This window comes from Varroa destructor, unplaced genomic scaffold (assembly GCF_002443255.2).
Source record: "Varroa destructor unplaced genomic scaffold, Vdes_3.0 BEIS01000003.1, whole genome shotgun sequence".
Taxonomy (NCBI): domain Eukaryota; kingdom Metazoa; phylum Arthropoda; class Arachnida; order Mesostigmata; family Varroidae; genus Varroa; species Varroa destructor.
In genome coordinates this window covers 23,842,311-23,861,322 of record NW_019211456.1, presented here as the reverse complement: position 1 = coordinate 23,861,322, position 19,012 = coordinate 23,842,311, and the positions used below count along the sequence as shown (strand labels likewise).

Here is a 19,012-nt window from a genome sequence, read left to right as displayed (position 1 = left end):
ACACACCCAAACGGCATCAACAAAGCGACGTTCGCACAACGCTACACAGCCAGTGGTCCTTAAATGTGTGTGTGCTTTACGGATAAAGCTATACGACAGAACCTTCAGACGGAACTTTGCTAGAGACCAAAAAGAACAATAGAAGAAACGCACAATAAGAGGCAGACGTGAGACGTTTGACAGGCTGGATTCACATCTATGAACCAGCACACGTAAAGGTAAAGAGCGCGTATCTTCGGATCCTGCCTGTTCATGAGCTTCATACAATTCAGAGGCAACAGGGCATTTATCCGTCCAATATCGCTTACGAAATCTGCTTTTTGTGTTTAGTTTACTAGGACATTAAAAAAAATGTTTAGTGATTTCAGATTAGCGTAACTTATCTACCTGACACGTTTCAATGCAACTATCTAAAATGTTGACTGAGATAAAATCGACAAGCAGACAACAAAGCATCATGCCTGTTGAAAATACTACTGTGTTAAATGAACGTCGATTTCCATCGGCCATAGAAAGGAAAAGACAGACGAAAATCTAGATACAGATAAAATTGTGCATTGATTCCCAAGACTACCGATAACCCCTGGTAGTGTAGCACAACCGTTCGATAATATCTCCTCTCATTCTTTGATTTATTTTTGTAAATAGAACTAGTTTTACCGTGATATAGAGGATATTACCGTTCATCAAAGATGCTTCACTATAAATACTCTTCTACTTTCGATTTTAAGGTATACATGCACTCGGTTACAAGTTACGGTACTACAACTTCGCTGATATTTTTGGAATTATATTTACAAACGCAAATGATTGCGATAAGGGCTTTATTACCATTGTATATACAATTTATATAGGTAAGTAGATGATTTGTTTCAACCTGGACAGAATCGATAATTTCACTACGTAGAATAACTGTCGTCAGTTTTCGTTGTCGTCTGCTACAGCCGGCACTTGATCCTTATTACAGTCGTGAGACGGGCTGCCTACTGCGACGTTCTACGTTTTTTCTGGCTGATTTGCCCAGGTTGCACTCGTCAGATTTGCTCAGAGAGAAAACTGGTCGCAAAGGCCGTAGGGGATCACGCCGCTATTTTCGAAGAAGAGAATCGCCAACCTACCAATGGTCTTTCATAAATGCTCGTTCTATGGCTTGGCCTCTTATTCGCTCAGTGGCTTGCTGCCGAGACGAGCAGCTACCTTTTAGTGAGCGTTTATTAAGTATCCATTAGAATACATTAATCAGAGTGCATTATTCAGATACGTCATTTTACCTTACGTTTGGATAAGCAGCGCGAAAACAAATCATACAATTGCCTATATGTGATTGGCCTTTTTTTTGTCTTCATGTAAAAAAAACATCACACAAAAACTGGTCGGAACTACAGACCGACAGCTGAAAATAGCCTACGATAATTCACATCTTTTTGAAGTTGTGCTGTGACTATATCAATAACAGAGTTATCTGGGTTATACAAATTTCCTGAGTAGTAATGGTTGTTTTCTGTACCGGATTCACTGTTACTGAAAAATTATATGCTCATTGACCAGCGGCACACGGTCCATAATCTAAGGTATTAATCAATTCATTTGTCGAATCGAGTACGTCATGGTATCTAGATAATACCTTTGTATGATACTGGGGAACGTTCAGCATTTACTGAGTAGTACATAGAAAAAGAATCAAATTATCACTGATTTCGGTGCCTTGTTCCTATATATTTGTCTGTTATGATTTATAAATAATTGATGTGCAGCGTTACGTCATGTACTTTGGGCGCCAGATGTGACATTTAGTAGCGGGATTAATCTGACTCCAGTGGGAAATCCGATGAAGTCTATTTGAAGTATTATGCGGATATTGATCGAAAATGATCGCCAGATCATCGACACAAAGGCATCGAATAGGCGATCAATATTGTTTACGAGAACGTCTCAATGTGTACACAAAATTTGATAGCCTTTATCAGGCTATAGACGCCACTCCAGGGAAGTAAGGAACGGCTCATTTTAACGCACAATGTATTTTATAGATCTGCTGTAAGTAAACAAACGCCAAACACACGAAACGTAATAGAATCTCCTGGTAAATATTCTAGGTTAGTGTTGTTTGTGGAGGTTTTATCCAAACAAAGAGAAAAAGATATTTCGATGGAACTTCTCGCAAGTGCTAAAAATTACATTTCCTGTCATGTACATTCGACGTAGGCACCATCAACCGCAAGAACTTCAACTTAGGACCTATACCGCTCACATTTCCAAAATATTCTTTTCTTCATTCCGCAAATCAGTTTTCTATAATAACGATATGTCAACGATATATGTAAGCGGAAACTCGGCAAAACATCGCTCAAACACGCTACATAAAAGATTCAAGCGGCATTAAGTTTTGACCAAAGGACATGATACGAAAATTTTAAAGGCTTCAAAAATTCTCGAGTGAATAAATGAAAAAAGGTGCGAAAAGTCGTAAAAACATTGCTTGTACGAGCTTATCTGGACGACCCTATTGGTAATCCATATTCTGTTCTTACAAACGACCGCTCATATTTATACAAAATATTCAGGTGTATTAGCACTGGCTTTTGGGCTATTTTGATGAATTTTCAAATCCTTTAAATATACACTCTGTTGAGGATTTGCCCCCTTAGAAATCCTTCTGGATTTTTCAGAAAGCACATGAAAGCAACCAACAACGCAGATTATTGATTTTGGCCAAAAAAAGAAGTTCGTCGGCTCAGTAGGTTTCGTCCTATGTAAACACATCATATAATGGCTGATCTTTGGTTAAATTCTGAAAACGACATATTTTTCCCATAATAAATCTGCTCGGTGGTCGAGGAAAGAAATTTTCTTCTGGTACCAATAATAGCGAGTATACGCATGCCCGTTACAATATCATAATTTGTCCGAATTTAGGTGCTCCCTAGTGCATATATAGTTCTGGTTGTTTTTTGCAATGCTAGCTATATATAAAAAACATTTCCCTGTTACATGGCTTGCTTCTTGTTCTCTCCCGTTTACTAACCTATTATAGATTTATTTATCTATAATTTTCAAAGTCTCATTATGCAGGCGGCGTGCTAAGGGCTAAGCTGTCAGTGAATGTGTTATCGTTGCCAACATGTTGTTCGTCTGTGTTGCCTTAAAGACTATTTAGGCATTGAAATGTCAATTACTATACATTTCGGTCCTTCTACTCCTCTAGCTAAATGGGAATAGATGCTTCTCTCCTTTTTTATGAATCGAATTGACATTGACGGTCGATGCTGATAATGCTATTGCGGTTGTTGTTGCCCTGCTCATTAGAAAAATTCTGCCGACGGCAGCATTACCTGGCATCGGTCGTTACTGAGTGTTTGGCTATCGTCCGTTTCGTTCATGTGCAACGTCGTAACTACCACAGCGACAGCTAACTTTGGTGGGTTTGTTTTTTACGAGTGTTTACGGGGTGTGGCCGACCATCACAACTTTCCTTCTTTCCAGGTTTCATTCCTTCCCCCGCAATGGCCACACTACCGTCCGGTGCTGTGATTACCGGACACCCGGCGGTACACGAAAGCAATAATAATAATAATGTTACGTAATCAAAGAGAACGCACTAATGCGGTAGGCCCGACAATTTTACTCTTGACTTATCAATCGATTGTGTCTGATGGATCCGTTAGACTAGTTACTGTCTCGCCATAACCCAGACATATTCAGCGCCCCTGGCGAACGGAACAAGAAGCACAACGGGAACAACAATAACACGATCATTAGGCACATTCACAAGTGCGCTTTCTCTTACATATATAGATCACAGGTATCGCATAATTTCTATTTCAGTTTATCATTGATATTATTCAAATAACTGGATGTGTCGTTTTCTGCCATGTAAGCACAGATTGCTTACACACAAATGTTCTACAAAGGGCTGGCAAGCTAGCGCGGTATTGGGACTCGAGGAGTAGAATTAGAGCTTTTTCCCGCACATTCTATATGTGTTTCTCTCTATTCTTGAAATTTATTTGGATTGATTCTGTATGAGGGCTGCCACCAAATAAAATTCGATTTATCAAATCGGACTTTTCAGGGAAATCGTACAAGTGTGAAGGAAGGTATACGTCTAATAAGGACATATTATTTCACATTGCTCCTTCGATGTCGATACAAGCCAAAGGCCATCTTAGGTTGTTCTTAGCATTGTTTTGCAACAATTTTTTTGTTCTAGTCTATATATGCTAGAAAAGCGACAACCGCTTTGTGATAAGGCTAAATAAACAAGTAACTGACTGTTTATGTTCGACGAGATCCTATTCCCTAGTTCATTACATTGCTAGAGCGTATGGGGGGGGGGGGAAGCAACCTTAAAAAGCACCTGTTAGAAAGCCTAATATGACGCCCCGCGTATATCTATATTTTCGATATGCTATTTCCAAATCAATGAAGTGCTCTCAGCATCGAGTCGATCGGTTCCAGTGAATGCTACTGAAGTTATCGTGTAGAAGCAAACTCCTCTATGTCATCACTTTCCCAACGCGTTTGTATTAGATAGGTGAAATAAGTTGTGAAAGAAGGAACAGTCGACCTTTCGGATCAGCTACTGTCTTTTTGAGTTCTACTCCACTACTTCTATTTATGTGCTTATCTGCAACAGCCTAAAGTAATTAAATTGTGAATAGCAAGTCACTAACGTATATGTGCGTTATTCGAATTAAGACGGCGTAATATTTCGCCTATATATGAGCAAATTCAACAGTCAACCACTGTTTTCTCTACTGCTCGGTTGAGAAGTTATGTAAGTTATAGAAGTTGACTTTTTTGGAAAAACATGTTGGACAAACACAACTTGAGTAATCGGGTAACGGTCAGATTGCAGAATGGAACCTTGCTTATCAAACGCGCTGTCCGTCTTTCAAGGGAAGCCACAAAACGTCGGGAAATTTTTCCTCACCTCTAGCTTAAAAGCAAACCTACGTGTCGTTTTTAATCATCATACTTACGGACCACCGCTAATATCTAGATAGAGTAAATATAGATCTCCATCGACTCTGATTGTTTTTATTACTGTTGTTCAAGTTGGCTGTGGCCAAGACCTTCGCAATGTCTGCTCTATTTACCCTTTTGTCTTAGGCAGAGCGGCCGCACTGGGAATGTTGTCGATTTGATGGACTTCGGCCTGTCTAGCTGACTGAACTGCACGTGAATGATACCTGCAGCCTGTAAGCATAAGAGGATCGGCTGCCGTTTCTTTACTACGCATCGAAAGCCCACCAAATTATAAATGGATAATAATATCATTTTGCTTCACTGGTAAGAAGTACAATACTACACTAGAGTGCACTTTCTGACCCAACCTTTCTGTTATAGGGTTTAGATAGTCCAAACATACGCACTAGCCGTTGCCTTTGAGATTAAATATGGCATCAAAGTGCCTTCTAGACATTTGAGGGTGAATGCGTATACTCACAAGAGTGCATTATTAGAGCCACATTGAACGAATGGAAAATCGTCGTGCAGTGTATGGGGTAATGCCCGTTTTATACTTCAATTAGGTTAGAGTATCTCGTGTCGCTCGAAAGATTAAACACCATTTCGAAGGGCGGGCCTATTTTCTACCAGTTTTACGAAGATCGCAGATTGTTCTTGGTGGAAAACTCACCTTCTTATAGCAAGCCCAAATTTCCAACTATTTTTGGAAAACCTACCTTCTGGTAGTAAGCCTAGATTTCAAACTGCTTTTCGATCGAGCACTTAACTTGCTGATTTTCTATTGTTTCGTGGGAAAGTAAAGTTAGAGAAATATAATTGATTTCAAACTACAATTGCTTAAACGGTTTAAGATACTGACACATTGTTAAATATGGTCTGAAATATAAAACAGTTCGTTCTGCGCACGATAGAAATATTTTTCCTTTAATAGTGATTACTAGTACTGTGAACAATTCGTCTTCCGGTTCTTATGGTACTAGCTCTTTATGTCCTTTATATACATTTCCTTTACCATATAGCCGTAACCTTTATGAGTCATATTCCACGTCAGAATATGTGTGTATATTTGTGAATCTGTGAAAATCATTCATGGATAACGCATTCTATCTAGGCGTGATACAGCAGGCTTTCTCATTTCCTTTCCCGTATCGTTGCGTAAAGTCTTAGTAGCTTCTCAATGGTCCTCTAGTTGTTCCTGTGCATCCCTAAAAAGCAAATCAAACATCAACACGTTTTCGTCCTGTAAAAACAGCGTCCCTGCTAAAGCAGGTACCATAACGGTATCAACGATTTCACATGTTTTATGTTGCACCAGCGTTCTTTACTTTGATGCCTCACACTCTCGCGCCAGCTTGTTCTGATCTTCTCTACTCGTCGTTGGTGTATCACCATTCCCATCCTTGATCATGTCGTCGGCGGCATACTGAGGAAATTCCTGTGGCGCGCCGCTTTGAATCAAGCACGGCTTATCTGTTCAGAGTTCTGTTCACTGGAAAATCCGTTTCTTTAAAAAAATATAGCTCTCGCGATATTTTTTGCTCGGCTTACCATTGCGGCTCAGGTAGCGCTTACGACGATCGCAATCGCGATTCAATGACCGAAATGAAGGCTACGGACTTATTGATGTACTGAAGGCTCGTAGTGAACCTGTCGCCAGCGACGGACACCCGCTAAGGTATGGCTGGCCAGTACTAACCAGTGCTTGGCAGTGTCCTGTCGTATGAATACGTCTTCAGCTGCTGCTACTGCCGATCCCTCTTTTACATAAAATCCCAGCAGCTTCAGCCGCCGGCCGCATAGTGGGGTAATCATATTGCTGGTGTAGAGAAGTGGGTGAGCAGTACGAAGCAATCCAAACTTGTCCGGGGCAATAATAATGATATGTCATTGCACCGTAGGAGCCGCAGCTCCACAGTGCCGTTACCAGGACTCAGGAGAGTTCCCAGGGTTTAAACATAGCGTCTACGAGCGAATAGCAATTGGCAACGTAAAGCAATATATACAGCTGACGTAGTGCTTAGCGCTGTCGGCAATGGTAAACTAATACATATATTGTCCAGCAGCATCTGTATTTGTATCTATATGTGTATGCGGCTGATATGGGGGGCACGTACCGCCTGCGACTGTCGTACCGTCCACCCGTGCCGGTTCATCATCGCCGTCATAATTTTTTCGACAATAATCTGCTAACAGCTACAACAATCGCAGCTGGTACGATTCAATGACGATGCTTGAGCGTCTCTTATGTATTGCAAGCGATAGTGAAAGAGGCGGTAGACGAAATAGTGAAAGCGACGGCACACGGTAACAATTGCCACCGTATGTTGCACCGATACGTTGCTAGTACGTGGGTAAGCACAGCTGCTACTTCTCTGTTGAGGGCTAATGGAATATACATTTACTACTGCTAACAACGCATTACGATCGCCGTATAATGCTGACACAGCGGTTGAGCTAGAAAGGAAAAACGACAGCAGGCAGCATGGGCCAATCGGAGGATCTGAATGACGCGCCAATTTGCCGGTACGTTCATTCGATCAGACGCAATGATCCCCCCTGCCCACCCCGTATTGTCGAGGGTGGGGGAGAACGTGACGTTTCAGGGCATGGTCAAACCGTTAAAAACGTCCCAACAGTTGTAACCGCCTGTCAGTATCCACTCTACCTCCGTCCGGTAAGGATGCTTGCTTACTACTTGTGCTGAACGCTGTTGATATCAGATCGAAATGGACAACTCAGTGTGTACGCCATAGTACTGCTATGGAGTATTGAGGAATCTTAATGGGAGCCGATTAGTATTAATAGTATAGGTACGCTAGGGAAGCAGGTGACTTAGAGAGGAGGTGCCGGTCAAGTCGAGCGTAGAAAAAAACGCTATCATTGTGTACCAATTAGTGTATTTGAAGTTAAGTGGAATTAGGATTTTCGAAGGGCAGTTTCTTTCGTTTTGACCCTGTGCTGTGTCTCAAGTCAGTGGCGATTGTATCGTAATAACTTCCGAATTATACGTCTACCTAAGTAGTTGTTAGTAGCATTGTAGGAACTTACAAATAGCAATATTAAACGTGAGCCAATTTAACGACGAATAAAGAGGAATCGCTCAAAAAGCATCTCAGAATCACCTCTGATGAGTAGTTTTGTCTACCATAGACTTTAACAGGTTTAAATCTCCGTTCTTATCTACTGCGATATTTCAGTGTGACTTAGAGCAGAGTATAACTAGGGAGCTTTTACAAGGACGTCATGAAGCTCCGGCGATCATTTCTTCTTCTACTTTCAGCGACCTTATGCCTTGTGTTTCCAGTTTGTGCAGGCTTTAGGTTAAAAAAACTCGCCAAGGCGGCCCTTCTTGGAGCAGCAATTGCCCCGCGATTCGTCCCAATACCCATCCCGTAAGCATCTCTGAACGGTCTTTAAACAAATGTTATCAAAATACTGTATGTATGAGGAAGGTTGCCTTGTACATATGTGTTCGTACACGATTCCAAACCTATTGTCTAGAAGCAAACAAATTTAACAGAGCTTTGCACACTTGCAGTAATTTTTCTAATGATCTACTATGTAAAATTAGCCGTTTGATTTTCTCGAATTGCAAGAATATCTTGTCATTGTTATATTGCATTTTACGCGCTCGTCTTATACGCAATTTGTTGTTTTCTAACCATGTTTTCAGGCATCACGTGCATAAGAAAGAGCATCATGGATGGAATAATCATGGCTGGGATCAGGGATGGGACCACGGAGGCTGGAATAGTCACGGCCATGGACCTCTGCCAATCACATTCACCAAAGGTGGCTGGGAGAAGCATCATTCTGTGCACGACGCCTCCTTGGCGAGTCACGGCTGGTAGATGGCGTGGTAGATAAAAAACTAGAGACACTGAGAGTGTGCGACAAACGAACGCAAAAAAATATCACGCGATGCGTCGTTTCGATGTTTCAAACTTGGCATAAATGTTAAAGTGTCTCCAGTCGTCGTATCACGTAGGCATTTTTCAGTATTTCAAAATTTTTATCGAAATCGTTGTGTGAAGTCACAGGTCTATATGGAGAAAATGCAGAACAGTCCAAATAAGTACGTTTTACTTATTTAGTCGATTCCTAAATGAAACGATTCGCCGTTGTACGACCGACGCACACAGAGAACCTAAACGTGCTGCATGATTCCAGCATGTAGCCGCCATGCACAGTGCCTGACCGACTGGTACTTGTGCATTCTTATCAATAGTCCTATATAAACCAATTTGTAATATTAATGTAGCAGCATATTTATAAAGGTTCATAACATCAAATCAAGAGGTGGTTATAGCACAATAGCCCCCGCAGCTAAAGCAAACAGCCACCGTAGAAATAATCTTCCTATGTTATAAAATGAGCGTGAAGATCTCTCGCTGTGTGTGTGTGTATGAGCGAGAGCTTGCTTGTCTTGTTTGTTACCTTGTTAAGACTGCTGTGAATGTGTCGGGGCTGGGGGATGTTTGTTACATGTCCACGGCTTACGCCGACTATTGATGACCGTCGACTTTTAGTCACCCGTTGTATGCTTGTTTTATGATTCAGAGAAATTTGAGGTTCATGTGAATCGTCCTGCCCGTTATGGCAAGACAGAAAACAATGTGCACTTTGGCGAGTAACACTGGAGGTCGTCAACGGCTTCCGTGTTTATATGCCAACGTCTGCTAATTGTTCATGCACTGTTTATCGTACAGAACCTCCCAAGAGGACTCTCCATTTCAACAGCATTGTATTTATTTTCGTTGATGTCTCGTCAACGTGTTTTATTAACTACTACTATTATATGTAAGAACGTACGTACATTATGTTTAATATTAAGTTATTGTACAATGTAGCATTAGGGTAAACGTAGGATTGTCAAATAAATGTTACTGTATTTGTAAATTAAAGAAACTTTTTATTCCTGAATAAATTCCTTTATAAATGGAAGTGTCGTTAGTGGGCAAGCTTATATTTATTTAGTCCTAGAAGCAGTATCGCATTTTCAGTGAGTAATGAACTTTCTTTGTAACTGAGCGAACGGCTTTAAAAAGTTCAATTGAAATATGAACATAAAACCTCTGTGTTCAGGGACGGGGCGCTTTTTGTATGTGTTATTTCCACCTAAGCTATCGGCACTTCACACCTGGATCCTTTGAAAGTATACTAATGTAAAACATTAAATTATCTTAGCATTGAATTAAAATGGGAAATTATAAATAACTGATGCCCATATTTTAGTTTTTATCAGAAATCTGTATCCTTCCATTTCTATTCCCGGTTAATCTAAGCCTGAGCAAGTATATGTATGGATAATAATAGTACTATTATGCGATTCGTATTTCAAGACAGGAGAGGTTTTTGTTAAGAGAATTTGTCACAAAGCGCAACGAATGTCCTGCTTGTAATAAAGATATGCTCCTTGAAGAGCCTTTTTTTAGTTATTTTTTCGAATTTATGAGATGTTAAGTTTTTTTCTAAAAAAGATATTTGTAAAATCCATCCGAGTGCTCTTTTGCAGCGGTTCATCACTCTGCTTCGGGGGATCGTGAACGTTTATATTATATGATAAGCCCGTGCATTCGACAATAGTATGAAGTCTGGTCTTAGCTTCGACGCGATAGCCCTTCGTGTACGGTAAGGATTTACTACATTATTGGAAATGTTGAGATTGTACGTACTTCTTTGATCCCTAATGTTTTTTTGCGTCTACGACTGAATTAAATAGATATTCGTCGATTTTTGACACTATAGCAAAGTTGTACATCCTCGATTGCGAAAAAAAAGCACAGAAGTGTGCCAGTGTTTCAGACTATCGTGGGTCTGTTTTCAGCGGACTGACGGCGCTTCATTTGGACAACCTACGCAATAGACCTTGAGTAGTCTCGCGTCAGTTTACGGGTCAAAAGTCGTAAGGGTCAGTTACTGGAAAGGTGAAAAGTCTAGCGTAATACTGTTCAACCGAAGTCGTCATTTCCGGTCCGTATGACCTTAACATTGATTCATATGAATGCAAACGACCTGACGACCAGTAACACAGTGCCGGGAGGCATAGGGCGAGTGGTCTTCCCATAGCGTGATCTGCATATGCACAAAGAATATAATCGGATCCAATTAGCGTGGACTGTGTCGCAAAACAATTGCTAGGTTTATGGAAATTTAAGCAAAGAACAATGCACTATTTAATAATTCTATGCCAACCGGGTTTATTAAATTTCCCTGGTCCTCGTTTACAATAGAATGTTGGTAGTCTTTCATAACACTTTTCTAGAACAGTTTCAATATCATTTGTTCAAAATGAGATTAAATCATGGGTTGAAATGCTATATACAAAGGAATTATCGTCGTCTAATTGGTTTATCCTGTAGTATCGGCTCTTGCCGTCTGTGTGTGGCAAAGATATCACACGATGTTTAGCCTGAAGATGAAACATGTCAATCTTCGTAGCCATTTCGACGACCTAAAATCTACTCGGTGTAAATAGTCGAGTAAAATCCGTAAAAGGTTAGGACTTGGTATAGGTTGGCAGTCCTCGGAAATGGATTATGACCGTGACTGAGTTATAGAAATTTCTGCTAATAATATGAGACCGATACACCGATCGAGACAAGGTCTGTTTCGGCTTAACATTACGTTCCGTAACTTAAAATAGTAAATTTTAATTCTTTCGCACTACTGTTTTTATCATAAAACTATTGTTTTAATCCCGTTTAAAAAGTTTCGACTTGATACCGTGCTCAATGTGCCTGAAATTTCCTCCGCATCCAGGGATTTATGACTCTTCAAGGTAGTTTATAAAGTGCTTAATCAGTTACCTATATTCACATTATCATTATCGATTGCACCTGATAGGGTCCGATCATATCTTTCATATAGCTAGGATAACCTTTTCTCTATGAAGGGACAGACTTTTAGCATGCGCCTAAAACTGTAAGCGCACATCTCAAAGCTAGAAAGCGAGATTTGATAGGCCTGGCATTTAAACCTTGCTTGGGCATTTTGCACACTGTTATAGCAGTATAGATGATATCACCATCAGCACGACCTGTTAACAAGCGCTTGTGAAAAGAACTCTTTGTGTCGACTTTTTACCTTCAAAACAATCGCCTTTATTTCTCCTCTTCTGTCATTCAAGTGTCGACTTTATTTCACTGCTAAGTGAAAAGCCGCTAACAATATGGGAACAGCGTATTCGGAGACGTCTCTACTAGAGACAAGGGTTTTTCTGTGCATACGAAAAGTGTACGAACACCTACTATTTTCTCATATACATATACATAACTCATATACTTCAAAATAAGAAAAGTATCTTTCAAATCAGATTCACTCTGTATCAATGAAAAGTAGCTTATCTTTCTATATGTCAATAAAGTAATTCTTGCGAAATCCTCAACCCCTTTACCTCCTTTCTAGTGGCTGGTATCGACACAATGCTGAACCATGAATATCTGATAGGGTAGATATTTGGACACCCTCCCGAACTAACATAATAATCTGACTCCGTAACATCATAGCCGTATCGATTTTTGTATATTATGGATCTTTCTAATAGGCCGCTCATTCGCTAATTTTGCGTCGTCCCTCTCGACATATGGGGCGCAGTTAAAGTTCGAAGCAAGCGCGCATCTCGTGATGACAAGGGGATGTTTCTGAGACCTAAGCACTTAAGTATCCTTATACAGTTTACGTAGTATCTTATCTCGAATGTATGGATATTTTTTGTAGGAACTGCACTTGTCGTGTCTCTAACTGTTCTATAAGAAGGGTGCATTTTTAACGGATAATTTCCAGGCATCAAGTTCTCGAATCGGCGTTGATTACTTTCGTTACAACTTTCTGTTCAAGTCCTATCTATTTTTACAGGATAACTAAAGATGTATGTGGTCTGGCATCGTCGTGGCAAAGGACGACGCCTCTTCTATTTATTCGTTTCGGCCGATTTTTCATAACAGTCTCATTTATTGTTGGCAATAGATGATCAATTAATTGTCTTGCCAGGCAGCAACAGCTTATAATGCATGATTTCACCAATTACATAGTATTTATTACATTTTTTGCAGTTTGCCACAGATCGTAGAAGTTTTTTACTTTACACATCATCGTTATGTATGATTTATTTTTTATCATCTGTGGCCAACTGTTTTAAAAGTGACTCGATTTCGTTTTAGTTATAAGTATAAGTTTAGTAAATAGTTTTGTAGATGAACGTACGACCAAATATTTTTTCCAAACATCGAGCTTGTTTTCGTACCTAACATTCTTCGAACGGTTCAGAACTGTGCGGCAATGGTAAATGCTTAGCTTTTTGGCGATATCATGGTTATTTACACATCCTGCTCGACTTTCGCAATAATTCTATAAACTTTTTTCGTAATTGATCGACTACTACGAGAAGCATCTTTCTTCCTATAACGCACCTCGACCACAAATGGCAGCCATTTTTTTTTCATGGGTCTGAGCAGCATTTGCGCCTTTTTATCGTGATCTAACTGTAACAAATAGCAAATTTTAAAAAAAAATTTCATTCGGCTTCAAGACATCTTATCTGAGGTCTGAATAAAGGCAATTCCATCACTATTTCTAAATCTCTACTTCAAAATGGCATTCATATTGCCTGAACCATGTGACTTCAAAGTCGTCTAGATAGGAAAACCATGAGCGCTTTTTTGATAACCTATTGAAATTGTTCTATAGATAAAATCAGCCCTTGAAAATACAAATCTATTTTGGAATTTTTATGTTGCTTTTGAATATAGTCTATGTTCAAGATGCAATAGATTGAAACTTCAATGAATTCAATGAAAAATCAATTGCTACTTCCAGCTTATTGTGTTCGAAAACGTGCAAGTAGTGGCCGATGCCTGATAGATCACATATTCATCAGTATAAAAAGCTGGGTCTTGGAAGTTAAGCAAGGGCTTTCGTCTGAACATTCCTATGGATTCATCTCGTTTTCTATAAACATGGAAGTTGGCAAAGTAATAAAGATAGAAACCTGTAAATATTTTGCTAAATCAACACGTATTATGAGGTAGATGTTGCATTAAATCCTTTCCCGTAAACAAGTGACAGTCCATAAAAGTTATTTTATTTACTTAAATAGTTACCTTAACAGTAATGTGTGTCTGAAGAAGCTAAAATATGCTTAGTTTGTTCTAGTATTATGTTGAAAGGTTTAAGTTTGGGAAAATTCATGCATATGTAAGGTTAATTCACACAATATATGTTATGGATAAATATTGACCATCTATTTATTTTTTCTCTTAGATTACGTTGCGCCAATACGGACGTGACAAAAAAAAAAAATAGAAACTGCTGTTTTTGGTACGTTCTTGAGACGATTCCTAAGAAAAAATGTCAGCGGTAAGCTCACGAGCCAAGAAGCCACATAGGTGCACGCAGCTTCTTAATACCACTTAAATGTGTACCATAACGGTAAACACATGTTACTATTGACGGCCTGTATTTTCCACGTGCAAATAACATGTACGCACAATGTGTACTTTATTTACTACCCACGTACTTTTGCGTGACATTAATTACAACATTAAGTGAATATTGCCGTAAAAATGACACAGAGCAGGTATTGAAGAGAAAATTATTTTGAGTTACGAACTTATTCCTACAACTGAGCCTGTTTTTGTTAAACATCTAGATAACAAATGCCGCTACAGCCGCCCTTACTATCGTGACTGTGTTTCACGCTAAGTAAATGTAATAGCAAGCATCTACCCAGATTTCGTATTTTCTATAACGTGCGTCAATTTTATTCGTATCACAGGGTCCGCAATACACAGTTTAACACGTCTATATAGAATAATCCTTTCAGGCTTGTGAAACCGGCACCGGTAAATCTTGAAACACGTTGGCTGTGATGTTGGTCATCGTCGTTGATTCAATTACGATATATTTTAGTAAAGAGTCGAGAACAACTCAGGCTAGTATCACGTAGTAAGTATGGAGCAGCTAAAGCCACCTTAGTATTCCTAAGATCAACCAGTTTTTTTTTCCTTCGTACCAACGACCTGCTCAACAACTAACGTAATAATCACAACAACAGCAACAACAATGGCTGCTACTACTACTACTATCTAGTAGCAATCATGACTGTAACAATTTTATGTGTAAATATGTTGTTCTTTAAATCACCCTATATATATATATATATATATATACTTTACATATATACATATAATCTGGCCCAAATTTATCTATAACTCAACTAGCAACGACGGTAGGACGGGTTTAATTGGGAGACTTGAAGGCTATGAAGCATAGCCATTGTCGCGTCGCCTTTTGCTCTGGGTATGACCAATTTAACGAAAGCCAGCACCGACAGACGCATTTGTGCCGCTATTCGAGTCATTCCAACGCCTGCCAAGCTTGCTGGTAACGGCAGCAGCGACTTGAAGAATTGAAGTTCGTCAGCGGTGGTCTATATAGTTAGCCGCATGGCCAACGATGCCAGCCCAGGTAGTTTATTAGACCCGATGCGTTTCAACTGTCATTTTACTTTATCGCAGCACCATCGTCGTTGTTAGCAACGCCGCCTAAGCTATACTCCTATCGCACGTTACAATCCCTAGTCGATAACAGCGGCAGCAAGACATATAGATACATACGAATACGCACTAGGCAGACGGGCAAACGAACCCGATGGAGTATGAAAAACAGAGGGGACTGTGGGAAAGCCATTAAAAGGTCCAACCAGAGAGCCGTCTATGAAAGCCCAGCAATGTCGATTTGGACAACGATAGCCGCCAACCCACACTAGATCGAACTTCGGACCGCCTGGAGCTCTGACTGTTTGTCGCCATTGCAGCGTCATCCGCCGCGCTTAAGTAGGCAGCTTATTACTGGAATGGGTCGACAAATGGCTGCTTCGTTACGCCGAAGGTTCTCGATGATCAAACAAGCACAGACAGATATAGTCTCGCGCGCATGTAGGAACGCTCGTAAGAGTTCTACGCGAACGATCCAAATGATGGACGGACGGAAGACCAGCACAAAGTCGAACAAAACTATCACTAGAAACTACGAGAAGGTTCGTAGTACTATGGTGACGGCGTCAGCCACTGTGCAGCCGACATCAATGAATCAATACACGTATTGCCACTACGTATAACTGGTTTTTGTCGTATATCATCGACCGTTATGACAACGGCAGCAACTGTATCGCAGCCGTATTCAGAGCCATGGTCAGCTTACTCCGACAAATTTGCTGTTGCCATTAGAAATACGGCAACAGACCTAGCTTCTACGTTTCGATAGCGGTCTGTGACGATGTGCACCGCCGCTGATGATAGTTGTTCGCAACCATTAATATTATACAATGCACACACAGACGGGTATGCTTCAGCAGACAGAGACGAACCGTAGTAATAAGAGTCATAATAACGGTTCGGGCCAGTGTCTAGCGGCTGCTTGCACCGTTCCCAATGACCTCGACATCGTAGGGCGCTTTGCACCTTCGCGCTGGCGAATCAAAGAATGGCTAGAAATGGCGGTTCTCATGAGGCATGTGGCGTCTGTAGGGCGACCAATGGCTGTACTGGATCAGCAGTAGCAAGCGGCAACGCTCGACACGTTCTTCGGGTCACACTGTACGAACGTAATGAAACGGAGCAGAGCGAACGTTCCGGCGGATGTTTAAACTGTCGTTTGATGGGTGAAATTACGTCGGGACTGGCCGTGGTGGCACATTAAGCCAAGAGAAGACAGCTCGGGGGTTATTGCCTCCGGGCCACTATGTTCGTCCACATTATCATCTTCGTCAATTTCGTTTCTTGGCAGTGGCCGATCTGCCACTGCTCGTCAACGACTCCGTTGATTTGATCGTGCAGCTAAACATGCACAGGTCTCGATTGAACAAATGATCCTAGATGTGTGTACATAGAAGCATGTATGGGATGGGCGGTAGTGGTGCAGAATAATAAAGGATCGAAAAATATGTATCTCCCCCACTACGGATCGCTTCATGTTATCGTCGTACTGCTAGTAGAAAGCATATACACACGATGTGACTGACTATATAGCTTCACTACCAACGGCATAAAGAGGGGTTTTGGTTTTGTTGCTCAGTCGTTTGTACTATGAATTACTAGCCAATTAATCCACTGGTACGTCGCCTTTGGACATTGACGGTCAGCTGCAGAATCGCAACGCGCCTTCTCTTCGCCATTATCCTTCACATTACCGATATTTAATGAAGAATGACGAGTTACGCAGCGAAAGGAAGCGTAACCGTTAGTAGGCCATAATTGGAGCTTAGATACACAATTCATGCATGTACAATCTATATAACTGCGAAAACTATAAACTAAAGCCAAATACTCGATTCCAACAAAACCGACCTTCGTACCTCACTCCGAGTTCAAATACAATTGTACACTTTAAAGCAACAGCTAATAAAGGAGTCGAAATGCCTTCATTTTACGAAGCGTCCCTATCAGCTGTGCAGCAAATTCAGATCCCATAGATAGATCATATTATACTGTCATCAAATACCGTATTTCGGATAGGTGGCTTTATCTCGTTTCCCAAATTACAAAGCAGAGCAAGATAAAACTAGACTTTGAAGCTATACGTAGCTTTTGTCCCTAGTTCTAAGTGAGACATAAATGCTCGTCGTTTATAAAGATCGTTGAATTTTGCTGCCAGCAATCAGGCAAAGCAGAATGTGCTTTTCGGCATTTTAGCAATTGAGAGAATGCGGAAGCAAAAAAAAAACAATGGTTAATGCAACGTTACAACTTGCCGCAAATGCCAACTGGGAAGACTAATCAGGGCTGAACCTCTGAAAACCTAAATGAAGGTCTATGTACGCGTGTCTGGCTACTAATAGAAGGCACAGGAATAACAAGCGGGCGCCTAACGATAACAAAAAAATAGTTTTCAACTTTTCGAGGGTAAATTAAACTGTCGATTAGTTGTTTCTTTTTTTAACACACAGAGCCGACGGCCTAGATTTAACGGTATGGATGATGAACTTATTGATTAAAATGAAAAATGTCTCATTTTTGAAGGACTTATACCTTGAGAACTTTGTAAAAGGTCTCTTATCGGAAAGATAACCTGTGAGTGCATCTGCTCTGAATTGGTGAGACTCCTCCGACTTATATATTTCTTACGCAAAAGAGATTCTGTGACAAAAATTATAGATACAATGTAAGTATATTTACATGTATTCTGGGGAAATTTAACAGCATGCTCCGCGATTTCGATCACTGACGTAACTTTTGGAGTTATGAAAAAACAGCGGATTCGACTGAGATTCTATTTTCAGTGAAATGAACGGGTACTGAAGACTTGCAGTATCTTCTCCAAACCCTTTCCATGAGGTTACCTCAATACCTTTATTTGTTTCTCACTCATAAAGACAAGATGGCTATCTTCAAGTATTTGCAAATGTCTCAACCTGTATGAGCTCTAATGGATGCAGTACAACTGGCTCTAAACGTATTTATGGCTGTCCTTATGCCGCACCATCGCGCATCTTGATCGCTAGCTTTTCTTCGGTCGCTTTTAAGCAGATTTCGAGAAATTTACAAATCAAGCCTATGATTGTCTTGAACTTATTATACTATGAACAGGTACCCAGGTTACACGTTCTTCTAACACATACTGTTTTCAAATATCAGCTGTTCGCCCTTCTATTACATTGAACACAGTTTTCATATGCGGAGGCAATCGCCGTCTTCTCCGATAATTTGCCTCCTAAAGTTCAAAAACAAACTGTTAGTTGTTCTAGTTATCGGTTTGTCTATCCTCCAGCTCTACTGTAATTGTGAATACGGGATAGACGGGAATAAGGAGACGGTATGCGCACAATGGGGCATATGAAAGGAAAAACCAATTCTAGAGCAAATATTAGAGATAAATTGTAAAAAGGTTAATTACTCGTGATTTTTCATCGGTTAAACTGTAAGCACAGTGTTCTTTCAATAGCATAAACAGTGAATTTTTTCAAACTCAGAGACGCACAGTGAGCCATCGTCAACGATTACCTTTATTCAAGGACCGTGTAGATACTATAAGATTCAGCTGG

At 40.4% G+C, this 19,012-nt stretch overlaps 1 protein-coding gene across 1 annotated transcript; it reads left to right on the top strand.

The window, feature by feature from the left end:
- The first annotated feature begins 7,505 nt into the window (after window positions 1-7,505).
- LOC111246924 (uncharacterized) lies at window positions 7,506-9,924 on the top strand. The gene is made up of 3 exons (XM_022797318.2): window positions 7,506-7,645; window positions 8,169-8,363; window positions 8,645-9,924. The coding sequence occupies exons 2-3, from the start codon at window positions 8,215-8,217 to the stop codon at window positions 8,820-8,822; spliced, it is 327 nt and encodes a 108-aa protein (XP_022653053.1). The 5' UTR covers window positions 7,506-7,645; window positions 8,169-8,214; the 3' UTR covers window positions 8,823-9,924.
- The last annotated feature ends 9,088 nt before the right edge of the window (window positions 9,925-19,012 follow it).

Coding starts and splice junctions, on each gene's coding strand:
- LOC111246924 (XM_022797318.2), top strand. CDS start 8,215: ATGAAGCTCCGGCGATCATTTCTTCTTCTACTTTCAGCGACCTTATGC. Junction 8,364..8,644: donor TTCGTCCCAATACCCATCCC/GTAAGCATCTCT, acceptor CCATGTTTTCAG/GCATCACGTGCATAAGAAAG.